Below are 21967 nucleotides of genomic sequence, written 5' to 3' on the forward strand. Positions count from 1 at the left end.
CTGAAGATGCGGAGGCCATAAAGCCCAGTGTCCTTTGAGCCGCATCCATGCATTTCGTAAATGTACGAGGTGCCAGTGATAGCCCGAATGGCAGGACTGTGTACTGATAAGCCACCCCCTCGAACGTGAATCTCAAGAACGGTCTGTGATGGGGGGTTATCTGGATGTGAAAGTAAGCATCTTTCAGATCCACTGACAAAAAACAATCCCCTGGGCGAATTTGCGAGAAGATTTGTTCGGTTGTTAGCATCCTGAATTCCCGTCTCATGAGGGCCTTCTTCAGGTGTCTGAGATCAAAAATAGGCCTGAGGCCGCCATCCTTTTTTCGGGACGAGGAAGTAACGGCTGTAGAAGCCTGACTCGCTCTGTGAAGGGGAACTGTCTCGACAGCCCCTTTTGCTAGCAGATTTAACTAGGGTGACCATATTCCAGGACATGTCCAGCCGGGATTTCGAGATCGCCCAAAATATCCGGGATACGGCTTTTGCTTTCTCGTCGCCATTCTTTTTGTTTACATGCACACCTTTTGATTCAGTAGGACTGAATTAATTCCGATTGGTGAATCTAAATGTAGTGTTTACATGAACGCTAAACAAGTGATCGGTTGATGTGCGTTCTAGCATTGCTAAGAAAATTCCTGTGTTTTCGTCTCGATCGGGATCCGTGTGAAGCAGAATGCATGACCTGCAAAGCTGGCACGTACGTGTCAGTGTCAAATAATGTAATAATGTAAACATAATGAATGGTGACTGTAGAAAGCAAAAGCCGAATCCCGGGCATTTTGGGCGATCTCGAAATCCTGGCCAGATATGTCCTGGTTAAACAGGATGTATGGTCACCCTAGATTTAACACTTCGGTGCGGAGGACGTGAGCCACGTTGCTCCCTACCGATGTGTTGACCACGGTATGAATGCTTCTTCCAATGGCCTGGGCGGTGGTCTTTGTGGCACGCAGGTCCAGATCAGTGGCGGAAGGTCAGATCACGGAAGGTCGTGGGGTCCGGTCCAGACTCGTCCATGGCATGGAGGAGTTTCGCCTGGAACACTTGGAGGACCACCATAGTGTGCAGGGCTGAAGCAGCTTGACCAGCGGAAGCATAGGCTCGGCCGGCGAGAGCTGAAGTAGATCTGCAAGGTTCGGACTGATGAGCCACTTTAGGCCTCCATCCTCCAGGAGGGGCAGCTTTATATACCTTTTCCTCTGCGCCGTCAAGAGTTGAGAGCGTTGCAGAGGCGGAAGGGGGGCAGAGTAGGGGGCACACCATGACTTTGTTAGTTCGTCATGAACTTCAGGGAAGAACGACGCCGATCGCTGGCGAGGGGCCTGTTGGCGCCCCGGCAGGAACCACTCGTCGAGGCGGCTTCTGGTGGGCTCTTCTGGTGAAGACCAGTCGAGTCCGAGCTCTCCAATGGTCCTGGTGAGAACATGGAGAAGTTCTGCGTCTGTGCTTGCCCTGGCGTCACCTTTGCTGGACTGAGATGGGGGGGTAGGGTTAATGACTGAGCCCGACCAATCCTCGCCTTCAGAGGCCACCAACGACAGGCTGTCATCGTGGAAGTCTTCCTCCGATCCACCAAAATAGACGAGGCCGGCCGCTTCAAAGGAGGGGCGCTGGTCTGCTTTGGTGAAGAGGCACGCGGGGTCTGAGCCGGCGTGAGCTCACTCGTCTCCGTGCGCTCGTGTGTTCTCTGACCCTGACATTTCTTCCTCCAAGGCTCTTGGGAGGTGGGAAACGGGAGGGGGCGGGGGTCGCTCTCTAAAAAGAAAGCTAGCCGTGAGCGCAGAGAGGAGAGCGCCTTGTTCTCGCAATGAGAACAGCCGCCCTGTATAATTGCAGTTTCTGCATGGTTTCTGCCCAGGCAGGAAACGCACTCATGGTGCTCATCTGTGAGATGCAGAGGGGCTCTGCATGTGACACAGTCAGGACAAGGCATTTGAAACAACGTTGCGCTGCTCTTTTAGAAGGAAATTTGCTTTTTAGACGAATCGTTCGTCAAAAAGGAAACTTAGCCGGATGGCCGCAGGGAAATAGCGATTCAGCAGATGACGGCGTCAAGTCAGAAGCGCTGAACAGAATAACTTGTGCTTTGCACGTTATTTACGTATTCAGACATTGTAAAATGTTATCAGAAAAGGTAGCTAAAATGTGTTTTCTGAAAGCATGTAAAACTTTTTTTAAAAATTAAAATGTGAAACAAGGTTTTGAGGTCAAACACTGCAATCAGGGGTTGTTTTTATTAAAATATTTTCAGTGTTTTTTTGTTTTTTTTCACATCCAAGCTACATTAAAATGTTAAATACAAAACAGATGTAAGCCTGTTTATCGGTCCAATGGGCGGTCTCCAATAATACAGGTGAAGGTTTTTGTGCGTTACTGTCTTTCCTTTTACGCAACACAACAAGACTAAAAGGAATACATTTTCTCATATGTATTACCTCGTTATTTCATCTGACTCCATAAATGAAAAAGGTTTTAATCATATCAGAGCATCATTAAAAGTGAGCGAATGTTTGATTATTCTTTTTAACTCTTTAAGTATAGGCTATTTTACCCGTTCCAGATTAGGAAACTATGTCGCTCAGAGGTCCTCACATCTTCTGTTTAACGCGGGTCTCACGTTCACAAGCTTATCAGTTTTGGTCACCAGACAGAGGTAATTGCTATATACCGGAGATCGGTCACATTCACGCTTACACAATCAAAGATACTTTGGTTTAGCCCCCATGGAATTGCATACACTTGAATTTAACTTAAACGTTTACTTCAGTAGAGGTATGGCCACTATTAAAGATAAGCTGACCAACATTACTTCTCTTAAAATAGCTTTGGATTGGCCATGCCGTGGTTTCCCACGCACACTTATCTAAAGTAACATGAAATTAAAACAGAGGTAAGACAGAACCAAATTTAGATTGGTCAAGCAGCATTTGCTGTTCTAAATGGAAATTCACTTGTCTTTGCAAACCAAGTACACTTGAATTGATGCCAAATATTAGTCGTCACAAATCTGACGCAAAACTCGCGGGAACATACGAATTCTACTTGGGAAAACAATTTTAGAGTCAGTCAGAATAAAATCAAATGTAATAATTTATTATTATGTCAGGTATGTATCATGCCAATTTCATAATCAGTTCAAAGATAATAATTACAAAACATCAAATGCTCTGGAATAAAGAGAAAAGATGCGCAGCTGACATTAGAAAATACATGATGCTGAGAGTCTCGGCCACTTTCAGCATCACGGGCTAATTTGAGCTACAAATCGCGCCGAGCCATCTTCAGCATCTCCCTAAATACTCAGACCAATTCGGTTGTTAAGTCGTGACGTAACCACTCTCCGATAATACTCTTTCCGGGTCCAAAGTCCAGGTCCTCTCTACCTACCTACCGCTTTCGCTGGTGTTTTGGTTATTATTGAGTGTTTTTACAATGCCGCACTGCTGTGTCCCGTGTCCCGAGCTAACTCACTTCAACCTCGTAAATCTTCTTTTTCATTGATGCCTGGACTCTACCCTTAATTATGCCATCTGAGTGATGAGCTACACTAACCACTCTGTTGGTGTTAAAGGAATTTAAACCCTTTTTGACCGCCAAGGGTGCCTCACTAAGAAGGACGTGATCGTAAATAAATTTACAGGTTCCACCATTGTTATTTCTGGACGAGAGGAGCGCTTGGACCCGGAAAAGGCTAAACGTCACGCGTGACGTCAGACTTAACAATCGGATTGGCAGAAACCTCTTTTCAAATGTGAACATGAGTTCACAGTGGGAATTTGCATTAATCACAGGACAGAAGTTGATTTACATGAAAACATTTGCTAATAGTGGGAATTTGCATTGAGTTTAGACCTTTGAGAGCAGGATGCCATTTGCCTGGAAGACACACCCTCCTCTGTGTGTGAGTTAGCCCATCTCTAAACTCTTAAATACCTTATTACATTTTGGTTTACTTCTTTGGGTATGAGACCTTTGTACCAGTCGCACTGAGACATTTCAAATGATACCAAACATGTGTAATACTATATAATATTGCATGATAATTATTAATATTAAACCATATAGATTCTTAGGTGAATTTTGGTGATCTCAGCATTGCGTCTCGAATGGTGCACAAGAGTGAGTTCAAATGTTATTTTCCTTTGTTCTCTCAGAGAGTTGCCCTCTCTTCCAGTTTTTCCAGTCAACACAAACAAACAAAAAAAGCAGAGACGGTTATAAAGTTTTCACATGATGTTAAACCATTTCAGAACAGGTAAAATGTTTTTCTAAAACAATGTTTCATATTAAAAGTTAAAAAGTTCCATAGCCTAGACTCAGAGAGAAAAACAGCATGGTTTCGGATGAAAAGATGCACGAGAGACGAGAGCTGGCGTATTTTCCCCAGGGTTTAATAGCTAAAATGAAGTAAGCGTCACACTCGTCATGGGGATTGAGTGAGAAAAAGTATACAAATAAACATTCAAAACTCGATTCACAAATAGAAATAGGCAAATAAAAGGAAGAGAACAGAAGTCGGTAGAGAGGTTATCTCTTCTCCTGCTCAACTTTCGCATGTCATACGAATACCCCCTCTACTGCGCATGTGCGTACTGCACACCCTGACAAGTGCACTGAGATCTGCACATTCATCAAAGCTTGAGTTTGTTAAACAAGGTTCCACACTCTTGTAAAACCCCCAGATAAAATTCAAAGACTATGTTTGCACAAAAGTAAATTTCTAGAGGTCAACTTACTAGAAAATACAGCATGAGCCATTTAAAATGAATACAGAAAAGCCACTTGTGATCAGTTTTGAATGTTTGTAATTGACATTTATATACTAGTCAATGATGCTTTACATCTCGTTTCTTTTTGTTTTTGTACAGTTTGAAAGGACTATAATCCCAGAGCGTGGTCAAACACATTCATAGGAATTCATGAAAAACATGAACATATAACATAAAAGAGAATTAAATGACAGTCCTTCTACATGAGAGTGTTTAAGACTAAACAAATCATATTTCTTTTAGAACATCTTTCTGCTATGTCTTTGAAACATCGACATGAAAGATGAGTATTGCTGTTTTTCTTTTACCTATAAAACTATTACACTTCAAACTCGTCTAACTATTACTCTTAAAGATGTGCATTTCACAGCACAGTCATAGATAGTTATTTTGTGTATGTCACTTGTTTTTTGTTTTGTTATTGTTATTTAGTTTTTTATGTCACAACTGTTAAGCTAATGAATTACAGTTAATAAGTGGTATTTTTAAGTGAAAGGTGGGATGATTAATTTTTTATTCTGTCCACACCATGACACCAGAGTTTTAGACATTAGTCCTTTAGGTCTGATCCAGAAAACAGACGTTGTGTTTTTATGTCTTAATCATTTGTTCTTCTTTTTGGCCTCATCAGCAGAATACCTAAATGTTTTAACATCGTAAATTTCAATTGTTAGATAAATTATCTAACTATTATATCTAACTATCAACAGTTATATGTGAAACAAGCTCAGTAGCATTAGAGTTGGTTTCTTGTTTATATTGAACATTGTTATTGAACCGCATGTTTAACAGTGCTAGTGTTCTCGGCCTCATCAAAGTTCACACAAGTCAAAGTTTTCACTGGAGCATACCGACTCTGAAACAAGACTTAGCTTGTAACATTTTGGACACCTTTGTTTTTTATGCATCATTGCTTTTGTTTGCATTTCTTCTAAAACACACTGTTTTGAAATTGTTTGCCAATTTTTAACATCACCATTCTCAATCTATTGTCTATTTTCTATTTTCAAACTTTGAAAAACAACTATGGTTTCCTAGAATGTCGTCAGCTGGTAGAAATGTCTTGCGTGTGTCTATCTCACACCTATCGCAGGTGTTGCCTGGCTGCACCACCTAATCTACAGCAGAAGAAAACATTTACAAGAGTTTGGAATTTTAATTTTAACATCTTAATATTTGGTAAAAGTTAACTTAAAGCCTGCGCAAAATGAAATGCATCCTATATGCTTGTTACGGATCTTATTGTGAACAGATCGGCTCTTTGGCGTTAAGACACACGATCGTAACATCATGCCATGATGCCATGCCATGAATTTGTTAGGCCTCTTACGACCATTTCATTTTTGAGATTTGTTACACGTTTGGTATCCCCCACACAGTCATTATTCAAATCACACACAGCATTGATGATCTTATGCATCAAGTCAACCATCTGGTTAAACCGGTTAGGTCAGCTCGGTCAGGAAGTCAACCGAGCTCAGCCCTCCCCGCTGGAGCACTCTAAAAAATAATTCTCTGGCTTAGTAAATATTACAGTAATATTTAATTTTATTAACTTAATAAAATCTCTGAATATCATTTACTTGATTGTTTGAGTTTAACATACCAAAATAATTTACTTAAAATTCAACAGTTAATTTGATCTAAAATGTAAAGTCATATTTAAGTTTTTTTTCACTAAAAGAATTTAGTATTTGTCTTATTTATAATAACACTTAATTATATTATTATTATTATTATTATTAAATATATATATTATTATTTATAACACTTAATATATTTGTGAAATTTCTATAAAAATATTTGAGAATGGAGAATTAAACTGATCTGTTTCAAGAAGCAAAAATATTACTTAATTCAAATCAATATTATTAATATATTTAACACACTCTTAAGAAATTGAGTAAGTTTACTCAATTAAAACAATGCACCCCTCCCCCGCCCTCTGACGTGACGACAACTCAACGGTTGAGTGAGCGCGGGCTGTTGAATTCTCTCCAGTCCAGAACAGTTCTCTCTTCTCAGTCGCAGAATTGCTGCATTTCCTTTTGTGAAATTCAGGTTTGTGTATGTTTTATTTTATCTATAAAATCATTACTTTGCTTTAAATCATTTTAATTTAAAGCAAAACAACATACAAAGGCGTAATGTGACACCTAAACGAGAGTTGCGCTGTCTTTCCCCGTGATTGAAACGTCTTGCATAAAACACTCGACTTTATTCCAAATGATAATGAATATAATTCATTTGGATGATAAAATGTCCTCAGAACTGTGTGCGCTGTTTGTTTATTGGCAGGTTATGGAGTCAATCGCTCGCAGTATCTTTCGGCTATGAGTGAAACGCTGGATGGCGGTCTGAAGGTCGAAGTTCACCCGCAGAGTGCGAGTCCGTCTCCGGCACGAGAACCAGCGCTGATCCGGTGGAAATTGGATAACAAACTGGTTGATTACACTTGAATTAGGCTACCTGAATGTTTAAATGTTTAATTTTTACTTATGAAATGTTTGTTAAATTAGGCAATATTGTATACATGTTAAAACAGTGTAAAATATGCTGTATTGCTGTGCTCATCGACAATAAAGGCCAATGTCATGTATAGCCTACTGGTGGTTGTATGGAATACTATTTTACAAAGGTTTAGAGGAAATTAAAAAAGTTAATATTACTCAAATAAAAACAGTTCATATTACTCAAAAATAAAAAGTTAATATTACTCATAAATATTGGTTTTTAAATGTTAAATTATTTCTACTCAATTTTATTTGTTAATGTACCAGATGCAGTTAACCAAATTTATTTTTTTTTTTTACTTACATTTACTCAATTCATACAGTATATTTAATTGATTTCACAGATTTAAAATATACAAAAAATTTTGGAGTGTAAAAATGTTTCACCCAAAAAATGTTGTAAATCATAGTTAAACTTTTTAGAGTGTCGTCGTCATGACGTCGTAAACAGCAATAGAGGATTAAAGCCACATTGAATCAGAAGTAGCTTCACGGAGAAGTTCAGCATATGCCACCAGAGAGATTTCTATTGATTACACCAAAAGATTTTTTTTAAAGGTAAAAACAAACAAAAAAACAAACAAACATATGTATGGGTGAATTGTTCGCAATAACAAGCATGTGTTGTTGTAGATAGGATGTAATTCATTGCAGGCTTTAAGTTAACTTTTACCAAATATTAAGATGTTAAAGTTCAGTTATAGACCTTTAGCGCATTCAAATGTATTGAGTTAAAATTTAAACGTGATATAAATACCGCATAAAACACGTCATTACCGAATTCAGGGGTGTTTAATAACTTCAATAGTAATTAAGCACCTGATTTAGTGACAAAAGTAATTTTCTGATAAATCATTGTACACGGATGCACTGTGTTTTGTATGCACAGATTTTGAGAGTCACCGGATAGAAAGATGTTTTCTTGTCTTTGTTTCGTCGCATTTTTAATTTAATGACATACATTTCAACATACAAACGCACATTCGCAACTCTTGTAAATGTTATCTTTAGCTGTAGATTAGGTGGTGCAGGCAACACGTGCGAGAGGTGTGAGATAGACATACGCAAGAAATTTCTACCAGCTGACGACATTCTAGGAAACCATAGTTGTTTTGAAGCTTTAGTTTTTCCCATCATCATATTCAGATTGCTACTTTTGTTTTTCCTCCAATAAACCTCTCCTCCATCTTGTCTTTAAAGCGAAGTTTGGCCAGCCTAGTTTTTATCTGATTACCCCAAACACTGCACACAATAAAATTATGCTTATTAACAAGCCCATTTTACTGCAATTAGGCCTCACCTGTTGAGAGATGTCTGTTGAGCAACAAGAGTTTTTGCTTGAAGGCTCTGACGTGATCATACATCTGGCTGATTACCTGGTCCTTCCCTTGGAGCTGAAGATTCAGAGTATTCAGTAGCTCTGTAATGTCCACCAGAAAAGCCAGGTCGGCGAGCCATTGCTCGTCTGAGGGCACTTGAATGTTGCTTTTCTTTCTAGCTTGAAACTTCCTGATCACATCACGCAACTCAAAAAAGCCCTGTTAAACTTTCCCTCAGCTCAGCCACCTCACCTCCTGGTGGTACAGCACATCACCATACTGTGCCTCCATCTCATCCAGTATAGCTTAGAACTGACGATGTGAGAGTGCCTTGGAGCGAATATTGTTGATGATGAAAACAACATCTTGCATCACATTCTTCAGGCCGACTGATTTGGCACACAAGTGCTCTTGGTGTAAAATGCAATGCTATTTTAAAATCTGCCCCCCACACTGACAGACTTTCTCTGACACCAGTGTAATGAGACCAGAATGATTACCAACCATCGACCAGAGCTCCATCGGTCGTGATTCCCTTCATATTTTCCCACTTCAAGTTGTTCTTCTCCACAACTCTTTCCACTGCCAAAAATATCCGTTCCTTTGGTGGTGCCTGAAAGTGTTTAAAGGCCGGCGAGCTCCTAACACACCTCAAAGTCCTTGCTGACCCCTCGCAAAAACACCAACAACTGCGCAGAGTCAGAGATATCTGTACTCTCGTTGCAGGCGATGGAGAAGGCAGAAAATCTACCTGCTGTCACAATGATTTGCTCACGGATGTTTTGAGCCATATCCTCTATGCGACGGGTAACGGTGTTACGAGACAGGCTAATTTGAGAGAAAACCTGTGTCTGATTCGGGCACACAGTCTCAGCAGCCACAGTTAGACACTGTTTCACAAAGTCACCACATAAAAGACAGGGCTCTGCAGTGCGCCCATTTCACTCGCACATGCGAGTAAATATTTCGGCGTGCGAACGTGAAAAAATATTTGGGCGCACTCGTGCGAGTGACACAGCATTTTTCTATAGAAACAGCTGCAAATACATCATCATGAGGAGGGGCAGAGTAGGACACTATATTACCGGGAGATCAGTTATTTAGGCCTAAATCTTCAGTAGCTAGCAGAGCATATGAGCGGAGTGGAGCGGTGAGAATCTCCGCTCATCGCTCACGGAACTGTTCACCCCTCCGCTCCCCCGCTCAAAGCTACATCAGGCCGCTCCGCTCATTATCGCTCAGCGCTCAACGCAGTTTGCTTCGCGCTCCACTCAAATCGCCCCCCGCTCGCTCCAAAAAAGGAAAAAAATCTACATGTATATCACTTGTAACGGTCCCCAACCTTTTTTGCGTCACGGACCGGTTTAATATCAGACAATATTTTCACGGACCGGCCAAGGTGTGGCGGATAAATACAACAAAATAAAATGATACGAACGGCATAAAAAATGGGGTATTTAAAAAAAAAAAAAGCCTATAATAATAAACGTGAATCCAATGTGTAGGCCATACTAGCAACTTTATTAGCAGCGTCCTCTAACATCGCGCCTAAAGACAACTGAGAAAGTCTGAACACAAACAAAATGCCCCCAAAAGAAAAAAATCTCTATGTTTTCGGTGCTGATGCGTTCATGTAACATGTAGGCCTAAGGGTGGCACTGCCAATAACGCACCTAAAAGCTGTCACAACGAACCGGAAAAATTAATGATTATGAATATGTAAAATATAGCAGGAGACATTTTAATTGTTTACTAATAAACCATTTTTTTTATGTCTGTGTCGGCTGGAAAGCAGTATTGAACGCCCCAGAGAGAAATGCACATTTCATACGGATTACATAAGAGAGCAGTCTGTTTTCTTTCGTTTTGAATTGTTCTGTTTAAAAGTAGACATTTCAAGCTTTATATATATGTCTCAGGTCTGTCAGGCAAGTAGGCTATACGCTGAGTTTCGGTTCATTTATGAGACAAACTCCAGGTTCACCCGCCGGCGCCTTCCTGTCGTGATTATCTATTTTCTAATATATTTACTTATTTATTAAATCCAGACAATTGGTTGATGAAACACTGATCAAAATTAAGATACAATTAATACAAAACGAAATAAAATTTAAAGACAGGCTTTGTGCTTTCTGTTTGAGGTCTCAGTGAAAGTTTTAAAGCAGTCTTTTAGTGCCGCTTTCAGAGCGCTCACGTCCGTAACGGAGAACTGTCCCATCTGTAACATTGTTTTTTTTTTGTTTTTTTTTGTGAAATAAATTTCTAAATAAATGCGACTTATAGTCCAGTGCGGCTTAGGCTATGCCTATATATGTTTTTTCTTCTTCATGGCACATTTTTTGACTGATGCGTGGCGTGAGCGGAGCGGAGTGGAATTGGAGCGGGAAATAGGGCGACGCTCCGTCCTTTTGAAATTGCCGCTCTGCGCTCTGTCTAAGATCCGCCCGCTCGCGCTCCCCGCTCGCTCCCGCTCGCGCTCCCCGCTCGCTCCCGCTCCACTCCGCTCACATGCTCTATAATGATAAACTTGTACAACAAAAATGACTGTGCCCCCAAATATTTGTCTGTGCTCCTAATTTTTTTTTATTTAGGCGCACCAGTGCTCCTTGTTCAAAAAGTAAGTGTAGAGCCCTGAAAGAGCTTGTCCACTTTTCACAATTAATGTGCAAATCCGGTAACTTGCACGGGTAGTATTTTCTTGTGCTGTTGACGGCTGAAGCAAAGTACGTTGTTGAGAATGTAACTTTGCTAGCAGGTCTCCTGCCTTGACTTTTCGTTCCTCTTCACTGTATCTTGAGAACTGATGCAAATGTTTAGTTTCATAATGATGATGGAGGTTATACTCTTTAAGAACAGCCACTCGTTGTTTACAGATAAGACATACTGCCGTACACTCGATTTCAGTAAAAAAATACTTGTGTTGCCAACTATTTTTAAACTTTCTCTTGTCAGTGTGCCAATACCTCATACGATCCATGTTAGCTACTAGCTTCTTTTCAGCCCTCTTCACTCTTGTCATCATAAATGACATCTTGACATCTTGTTTCAGCTCAGGAGATCAGGGCGGAGCCGGCAGTAGGTGAATAGGATAATTTACCTATCGCTGTGGTGAGTCTATTGCTCCGTCTCAGCTGAAAACTATCTAGTGTGGTCTTCTTTTGGCAAAGGGGGAGGAGAGCTCTCTGCATCAGTTGTATGCTTCGCCATCAAGTGATGTTTTAAACTTGACGTGCTGCAGTGATAACTTAATTCACATGGTCGTTCCTTGCTATATTGTACGCTTCAGTGTCACCAGATCCGAATGCAGCATCACAAAGCCTCAACAAAAATCAAACCTTTGATGTAAGCCAAGACTTATCAGTGGGTTAAGTCAGCTTGACAGTTTTTGTAAATGCACAGTCTCTGTATATTCCTCTAGGTCTATACAGTCCCCAGGTGTTGCTGCCTCCTTGAAGATGCTCCAATGTGTACTCTCAAAGCAGCCCTGTAAGAATAGAAACGCCTCCTGTGGCCACACTCTAATATCCTTGACTACTGGTGGCTCTTGTCTCACTCTAGGCCTGTATGCAAGCTTCAGCAGGATAGTCAGGTGATCAGAGCTGCCAATGTGAGGTAACGGGGCTGCAACATATGCATTCTCGATATTTGTGTTTAAATGATCAAGTGTATTATTCCCTCTTGTTGCACATGTAACATTCTGGTAGAAATAAGGTAAAAACAGACTTAAGGTTAGCCTTGTTAAAGTCACCAGCAATGATATGATATGCATCAGGATGGGTAGTCTGTAGCTGACTCAGAGAGTTGTAAAGTTCTCCCATAGCCTGCTTTACATTTGCATTTGGAGGAACTTATGCTGCAGTAATAAAAATTGCAGCCAGTTCACATGGTAAAAAAAAGGTCTGCATTTCACAGTCATAGTGCCCTATCATACAATGCAGCGCCAAGCACGACACAAGTGTTTTTCAGGCCGATTGATTTGGCACACAACTGCTCTGGTATAATATGCAAATGATATTGGACCAACTCACTTTTACCATCTCTAATTCAGTGCACATGTCTGTTTGCTTTTCAAAGCGCTGTCAGTCAAATCCATTCCACTTGAGGAATGCCCTAATAAATTAAACTCCATTATATTTCTCAACGAGCCGCAACGGACAGCAGCTCAGGAGGCCAGGGCGAAGCCGGCAGCTCAGGAGACTAGGGCGGAGCCGACAGCTCAGGGCAGAGCCAGCATCTCAGAAGACCAGGGCGGAGCCGGCAGCTCAGTGCGGAGCCAACAGCTGAGGAGACCAGGGCGGAGCCAGCAGCTCAGGAGGCCAGGGAAGAGCCGGCAGCTCAGGGTGGAATATGGCCCCCCCAAAAAAAATTCTTGGGGAGCTCCAGGCATTGCTATAATGGACTCTGGAAGGGAACACAGACTGGAGCTCCCACAGGACTCTGGACGAGGGCGGAGACTGGAGTCACTTCTGGACTCGGGACGAGGATGGAGACTGGTGATTCAGATGCAGCGGAAGCCATCTTGGACTAGGGCTCTGGCGCTGCGGGCATCTTAGCAGAGAGCTCTGGCATGGCGGTGGCCATCTTGGCAAAGGGCTCTGGCGTGGCAGCGGCCATCTTGGCAGAGGGCTCTGGAACGGCAGGCATGACGGGATGAGACTTAAGAGACAGCTTTCAAAATCATAATAACTTTCTAAAGACTCAATCATAAATTGTACCATATCTTTTTGTGCTGTTTGTTTTGCAATACTGTTTGAATGTTGTTTCTTTGTAGTGCTGGGCGGTATGACCAAAAATCCACACCACGGTATTTCTCTAAATTACACCGGTTTCACGGTATATGATGTAAAACCCATTTTTCACTGAGTGAGAGAGGAAATACTGCAGTAGATTGACTTAGAATGCCCTATTTTACTGTCATGAGTGAATATTGTAGAAACAAATCCACACTAGTATTTATACAGGTTTGTAAGGCTGTTTACAAAGAGGTGCCAGCAGGAGGCGCTTTAGGAGCGGCAGAAATAGCGGTTTCCCCGGTAACGGCTGTACACAAAGCAGCAACGCTCATAAACGCTGCTTTATCAGGAAAGATAAAGAAAGATTCAATCGTAATAACAAAGAAACTTTTCTAAAGACCGTCAGTTCACTTAAGATAGATTTTCCAAAAGGCTGTGTTGATATTGTGAACCAATGTATGGGAAACACTGTAATATAATTTGACAGCTATCAATTATATTAACAAGGCTAACCTTAAGTCTGTTTTACCTCATTGCTCCCAGCATGTTACATGTGCAACAAGAGGGAATAATACACTTGATCATTTATATATAAATATCGAAAATGCATATGTTGCAGCCCCATTACCTCACATTGGCAGCTCTGATCACCTGACTATCCTGCTGCAGCTTGCATACAGGCCTAGAGTGAGACAAGAGCCACCAGTAGTCAAGGATATTAGAGTGTGGCCACAGGAGGCGTTTCTATTCTTACAGGGCTGCTTTGAGAGTACACATTGGAGCATCTTCAAGGAGGCAGAAACACCTGGGGACTGTATAGACCTAGAGGAATATACAGAGACTGTGCATTTACAAAAACTGTCAAGCTGACTTATCAATGGGTTAAGTCTTGGCTTACATCAAAGGTTTGATTTTTGCTGAGGCTTTGTAATGCTGCATTCAGATCGGGTGACACTGAAGCGTAAAATATAGCAAGCAACGACCTAAAAAGAAAAAAGTGAGACGAGAGTAGAAAGATGGCTTGAAAGAAATTGTTTAACCCATGTTCTTCTGATCTTGACTTGCAGTCTTTTGTCTGCTCGTCTACATGGGTACTCTGAGTCTGTATGTCTACTCATGCAAATTCATTTTAACGGCACTAATTCTGTTTGACCCGTGGCCTAGCCCGTAATTGGAGAAAAGGAGATGCAGCCATAGACAGTAAAGGATGCAGCAGAATACAGAAATGGAGAAAGAAGAAGGTCTTCTGAACGGTATATTTATTTACAAAACGATGTCTGATGGTTCTGTCGACAAGACAAAAGTTGTCGGCATTTATTGTCTATGTGAATTAAGTTATCACCGCAGCACGTCGAGTTTAAAATATCACTTGATGGCGAAGCATACAACTGATGCAGAGAGCTCTCCTCCTCCTTTGCCAAAAGCAGACCACACTGAGACGGATGGACAACTCCACAAGCAATAGACTCACCACAGCGATAGGTGGTAAATGGGTGGCTACAGCATGTAGGCCAATTAATATAGTGGAGGACGAGGGTCTACTTGAAATTTTTCGCATCGCATCTAACGATAATACTATAACCAACACATGCTTCTAATTATAAATCACTTTTTAGGGAGGATCATAGGCATCAACATGTGTTTAAACCGATGAGTAGTGGAAACAGCAATATAAGCACCTTTTGTGAGTTTATATAAACACCAAAACAAAAACAAAAACAAAAAAAACTCAAAGCAAAGAAACAACATTCAAACAGTATTGCAAAACAAACAGCACAAAAAGATATGGTACAATTTGTGATTGAGTCTTTATAAAGTTTACTGTTGTAGAAAGTTATTGTGATTTTGAAAGTCAGATGAAGGTCTTAGCTGGCTCTAAGTCTCGTCCTGTCATGGCCGCAGTTCCAGAGCCCTCTGCCAAGATGGCCGCCGCCACACCAGAGCCCTTTCTGAGATGGCCACCACCATGCCAGAGCCCTCTGCCAAGATGGCCTCCGCGCCAGAGCCATTACATTACAATGTTTTAACATTTACATTACAGCGATGCCTGGAGCTCCCCAAGGGCACCATATTCCTCTACTGCCGGCTCCGCCCTGGTCTCCTGAGCTGCCGGCTACACTCAAAAGACGAACAGAACATCTGTGTGACTGAGGTAGTGAATAGAAGTACTAAAGATTCTACGCTCAAAAGACAACAAAAGAAACAGCTCTACTGTGATTGAGGTTGTGATAGTAGCTTCTTGACGGGACGACGTAACCATACTTCAGGGAAGTATTTTATTAAGAAGTCAGATTTAGTTGGTTATATTCGTATTGAGAATTTCCACGACACTGCGTCAGGCTTAAACTAGCAAAAAAACACTTGCGTCGTGCTTGCCGCTGCATTGCGCCGGATGTATGATAGGGCCCTATGACTGTGAAATGCAGACCTTATTTTTACCATGTGAACTGGCTGCAATTTTTATTACTGCAGCATAAGTTCCTCCAAATACATTATAATGCAAATGTAAAGCAGGCTATGGGAGAACTTTACAACTCTCTGAGTCAGCTACAGACTACCCATCCTGATGCATATCCTATCATGCTGGGGACTTTAACAAGGCTAACCTTAAGTCTGTTTTACCTCATTGCTACCAGCATGTTACATGTGCAACAAGAGGGAATAATACACTTGATCATTTATACACAAATATCGAGAATGCATATGTTGCAGTCCCGTTACCTCACATTGGCAGCTCTGATCACCTGACTATCCTGCTGAAGCTTGCATACAGGCCTAGAGTGAGACAAGAGCCACCAGTAGTCAAGGATATTAGAGTGTGGCCACAGGAGGCGTTTCTATTCTTACAGGGCTGCTTTGAGCAGAGGTGGGAGTAAGTCACACATGTGCAAGTCACAAGCAAGTCTCAAGTCTTAACCTTCAAGTCTCAAGCAAGTCCGAGTCAATTTTGTGAAAAGCAAGTCAAGTCAAGTCAAGTCAAGTCAAGTCAAGTCACTGCTTTATGTCAAGCAAGTCAAGTCAAGTCGTAGCTTGGGTCACAATTCACTGGCAAGTCATACAAACGTTTGATGATTTCACTGAATTTATATATTAAAATAAGTTAAAACTACATAAGCTGTGGACTATGGTTTTATTTGCAACATTTTTTTTTTAAATATGCATTTCCACATACAGCTGAGTGGTTACTACAATAAAAAAATTCAAAATAATAAAAATTTCACAATTTCAAACTACATAGCCTAAAATGTAAATGTAACTGAAATTAGGCCAACATTAAAGCATGAAAAATAAATATGCCTCAAACATTGCAGAAGACCATTAAAAGGTATTAAACAATTCACAATTCAAGTTTAATGGTTCCTATGCCACCAAATGGCATTCTTCAAACTGGCATCCCCTTTATGGAACATGAACACATCCCAACAAGTTAGATCTTTCCTTTTTAACAAAAGAATAACAAGAAAAAAACAGTAATAATTGAATTGACACAAAACTTACACCTGTCAATCAGGTGGATTGACTATTGTACATTATTAATCTGTGTGAGTGAGTGATTTATTAATATTTGTGAATGAATGTGTGTGCATGTGTATGTGTGAAAAGTGTATTGTTTGCATGTCCATGGTTGTGTTTGACTGTGTGTGTGTGTGTGTGTGTGTGTGTGTGTGTGTGTGTGTGTGTGTGTGTGTGTGTGTGTGTGTGAGAGAGAGAGAGAGAGAGAGAGAGAGAGAGAGAGAGAGGTGATTTGATTGAGTGTGATTGATTCATTAATATTTGTGAGTGAATGTGTGTGCGTGTGTATGAGTGAAGAGTGTATTGTTTGTTTGCATGTGTGCATGGTTGTGCTTGCAAGTTTGAATTTTTGTTTTGTGTATTTGTGTATGCATGGTTCGGTTCGAAAGTCAGTATGTTTTTTTTCTTTGTGTGTCGGTGTCTTTTTACAATCTTTTAGTGGTATTAACTAGCGATTTCTTTTTACTTACTCTATGCCCTATATACTAGCATTATAAGCTAAACAGTTTTTAGAGATAAAACTCTTTACATTCGATTATCATGAAAACAAATCCCAGAGAACGGTAGACTGTACCAATGCATTATTAATTATTATTAAATTACAGTTACATTTTTTTTTATATTTCTTTTAACATTCAAGTCAACCCTGGGATCATAGCAGACTATATTGGTAGCATATAACTAGACAGTACAAAGGGATGCATGCAGGTAAGAAAAACTGGAATATGGCATATTTTAACATATTTTAACCCGATTTTCATTTTCATTTTCAAGAAAATATTTTTTCTCTGTGCTTTTGTATGTAAGGGATTATTCAGATCATTAAAAAAATCATTAACCCAAGGCACTCGAATATTATTAAAAATATATAGAAAGCCTTTATTTCATCATGGCTTTAATATTTTAAAATCAGGTGAAAGTACTTGCACAACTATGCGTTGTGGCTGATGAGCCTTTGTCAGGGTGTGTGACCAAAGCCCCTTTCACACAGAGATTCCGGAAAATACACGGATAAAGTGACCCAAGATTTGACCCGGGTTCGTTTGATTTAGGTTCATTCACACTGCCAGTGCCAGTGATTTCCCGGAATCAGAGATTGCGTTCACACACAACCCCTAAAGACATGTAATGTCTTAGCAGCGTCTTAAGTTTGCTTATGAGCTGCGCTCTCTCTCTCTCGCTCTCTCTCGCTCTCGCTCTCTCTCTCGAGAAACCACGCTTGTGCATTTTTTTCTTCTTCTCTGATTCGATCATAAACTTGCGCATTACGTAGCGTTTCAAAGCTGGCGAACGATCCCGCGCTTCAGCGTCATCACTACGACACTGCATTATCACGGCTTTTGTTCACACAGCGCGCGTTCCTGCTGCGTCACGTGATTGTTGCGGTGCGTTCAAATACAGATATTTATTTTTAAAAAGACAAGTTATTTCGAGTCATTTACCTCAAGTCCGAGTCAAGTCTCAAGTCATGAATATCAAGTCAAGTCAAGTCTTTTATTAATATTTGTCAAGCAAGTCTAAAGTCCTAAAATTTGCGACTTAAGTCTGACTCGAGTCAAGTCATATGACTCGAGTCCCCCATCTCTGGCTTTGAGAGTACACATTGGAGCATCTTCAAGGAGGCAGCAACACCTGGGGACTGTATAGACCTAGAGGAATATACAGAGACTGTGCATTTACAAAAACTGTCAAGCTGACTAAACCCACTGATAAGTCTTCTTGGCTTACATCAAAGGTTTGATTTTTGTTGAGGCTTTGTGATGCTGCATTCAGATCTGGTGACACTGAAGCGTACAATATAGCAAGGAACGACCTAAAAAAGAAAAGTGAGACGAGAGTAGAAAGATGGCTTGAAAGAAATGTTTAACCCATGTTCTTCTGATCACACTCAAGAGCAGTCTTTTGTCTGCTCGTCATGGTTCATGGTTACTCTGAACCTGTATGTCTACTTTGTCTGTATGTCTACTCACGCAAATAAATTTTAACGACACTATTTCTGTTTGACCCGTGGCCTAGCCCGTCGTTGGAGAAAAGGAGATGCAGCCATAGACAGTAAAGAATGCAGCAGCAAACAGAAATAGAGAAAGAAGAAGGTCTTCTGAACGGAAACGATACGATAATACTATAACCAACACATTCTTTGTGTAAATGCTAATTATAAATATCTTTTTAGGGAGAGTCATAGGCATCAACATTTGTTTAAACCAATGAGTAATGGAAACCACAACGTAAGCACCTTTTGTGACTTAATATAAAAAAATAAAAAAAATAAAATAAAAAAAAAAGAAATAGTGCTGGGCGGTATACCGGTTCATACCGAATACCGGTGTTTATTTTTGTTATGATATGAATTTTTAAAATACCGCAATACTGGTGTATGTCGCTTTAATAACGATCGGAACGCGGCGCGGTCCTTTTTCACTGTTGCACTGTGGTGATGCACGTGTTACTAAGCGTGACTTTGAAGATGGATAGGTTAAACTATATTTTACACAAATAAGCATGTGTTGGTTATAGTATTATCGTTAGATGCGATGCGAAAAATTTCAAGTAAACCCTCGTCCTCCACTATATTAATTGGCCTACATGCTGTAGCCACCCATTTACCACCTATCGCTGTGGTGAGTCTATTGCTTGTGGAGTTGTCCATCCGTCTCAGTGTGGTCTGCTTTTGGCAAAGGAGGAGGAGAGCTCTCTGCATCAGTTGTATGCTTCGCAATCAAGTGATATTTTAAACTCGACGTGCTGCGGTGATATGGGGCGCCGTTTGTAAAGTGTCTCATGCTGAAAATAACAGCAACATTTTGTCACATTTAGCTTCAAACAATGTTTAAAAAACTGGTATGAATTTTTGACGGTCACTTTTTACCACATTCACAACAATATTTGTCAACTTAGAGATATTTTAAATAGTTAAATCTAAATATTAAATGTTACACCTAAATGTTAAATCTAAATGTTAAATCTAAATCTAAATGTTAAATCTAAACGTTAAATCTAAATCTAAATATTAAATCTAAATCTAAATGTTAAATCTAAATCTAAATGTTAAATCTAAATGTTAAATCTAAATCTAAATGTTAAATCTAAATCTAAATGTTGAATCTAAATGTTTCGGGTGAAACTAAATATTTAACTAATATGCAAATTCAAAATGCCGGTAACCGGAAGTGCCAAAATAAAAGCTCGAGTGTGTGTTTATAGCATGGTTTATAGTGTCAAATAACGAATAAAAACCATCTCATAATAATAACGATAATATAACGATAATAACTACCTAAAATAATAAACACGTTTGGAGAAACTGGAGAGTGATGACATGACAATCAGTCAAAGTGAGCCCCCTCGCTGCAGGTCATAAGTCCCGCACTTTTCATAAAAGTGACACTAGCCTACTCTTCAAATACAGTTTCTCCAAATGTGTTTATTATTTTAGGTAGTTATTATCACGATAATCCATGTCCAAGAGTCCATTTCCTCGGATGAGATGGTTTTTATTCGTTATTTGACACTAAACCATGCTATAAACACACACTGACCTCCTCGAGCTTTTATTTTGGCACTTCCGGTTACCGGCATTTTGATTTTGCATATTAGTTAAATATTTAGTTTCACCCGAAACATTTAGATTCAACATTTAGATTTAGATTTAACATTTAGATTTAGATTCAACATTTAGATTTAGATTTAACATTTAGATTTAACATTTAGATTTAGATTTAACATTTAGATTTAACATTTAGATTTAGATTTAACATTTAGATTTAGATTTAACATTTAGATTTAGATTTAACATTTAGATTTAGATTTAACATTTAACATTTAACATTTAGATTTAACATTTAACACTTAGGTGGATTAGATATGTGCAGCAGTTACAGGGCTGGTCCTCTTCTAATCACCATCTAAGGACAATGGACCAGTGGCGCATGTCTAGTCTGACAGGAGACTGAAGTGAGTCAGCCAGCCTCCTATGCATCACCCATCCTCCTCTCAACTGCTTGTAATGAAAGAGAGAGAGAAAAAGAGACGAGAAACAGATGTACTATCTCAGTAGGATATGGCTGGTCATTTATCAGCTCTCACTCATTAAAGCAACACTAAGGAACATTTTTTACCTTAAAATAATGTTTCCAAAATCGTATCAATGGTTCATCAAGTCGTAACAGGGTGAAAGGCACTTCTGGATTCGCTTTGCAGCCCTATATCCAGGGACGGACTGGCAATCTGTGCGTTCTGGAAATGTCCAGAACGGCCGTCCAACCGAGGGCCGTCAGCAAAAAAAAAAAAAAAGTGTAATAAAGCAATATGAACAGGAACAGCCAACAGCAGGGGCACTAATACGATCACTTATATATGTTTAAAAAAATTTAAATAAAAACTGAGGAAGAAAAGTCGGCCTACTAGCCACTGACAGAAAGTTTTATAAGGGTTACCTATACTGCACTTTTAAATTTGCTTACATTATATTTGAATAGTATATAGCAGTGGTCTCCAACGTGGTGCCTGTGAGTTGCCCGCTAAACACATTCTATAAATAGCCTCAACTTGTTAATAGTGATCCACTGTAAATCGGGGCTCCAGACCACCTTTTTTCGTGCCGGTGCAACTAAACATTTGCACTTCTGCCTCTACAAAATTACCCAACTCTCTTTGATTATACGCTGTCATTTGCGTTGCGTATGAGAATGACAAATGCTCAAAAAGCGGAATAAAACTTGTTTGATCTGAGCAGGGCAGAACATTATCAGCTCGGCCTAAAAAACAGCGATCGTGGCCAAAGCAGCTGTGCGGGCTGATCTCGATCACGCGAACATTATTACACAGAGCTGCACGATCCACTGAGAAGCATTTCAATTCAGCGCAGAATTCTCTATCTCTATTATAAACAATAGGTTACTGTCGTAACCCCGGTTCTCTGAAACATCGAGTGGAGAGATCCACCTATGGGAAGGGCATCCGTACCTGACCTCTGCAGAAGCATCCAATTGCACCAAGTCTGGCTAGACAGACAGAAGCGCGCAGCCAATGCCAAGTAAGGCCACACCCCTTACCCAGGCATATATAACTTCTCTGCGGGCTGCTATTCCTCAGTAAGTATATTCGCTTCTCGTGCGG

At 40.2% G+C, this 21967-nt stretch overlaps 2 protein-coding genes across 2 annotated transcripts in view; both read left to right on the plus strand.

Moving 5' to 3' along the window:
- The window catches only part of LOC309482070 (GDP-L-fucose synthase-like), an 84200-nt gene extending 76832 nt beyond the window's left edge, over positions 1 to 7368 (plus strand). The window contains exon 10 of the mRNA XM_082147284.1: positions 7070 to 7368. Within this exon, the coding sequence (XP_082003410.1) occupies positions 7070 to 7230 (161 nt within the window). The 3' untranslated portion in view covers positions 7231 to 7368. The remainder of the gene's footprint in view (positions 1 to 7069) is intronic.
- Positions 1 to 21967, plus strand: part of LOC309482079 (GDP-L-fucose synthase-like) — a 274578-nt gene that overhangs the window by 76571 nt on the left and 176040 nt on the right. The window lies entirely within an intron of this gene.

Source organism: Leuciscus leuciscus, assembly GCF_965113295.1.
Source record: "Leuciscus leuciscus genome assembly, chromosome: 19".
In the NCBI taxonomy this organism is placed as follows: Eukaryota; Metazoa; Chordata; class Actinopteri; order Cypriniformes; family Leuciscidae; genus Leuciscus; species Leuciscus leuciscus.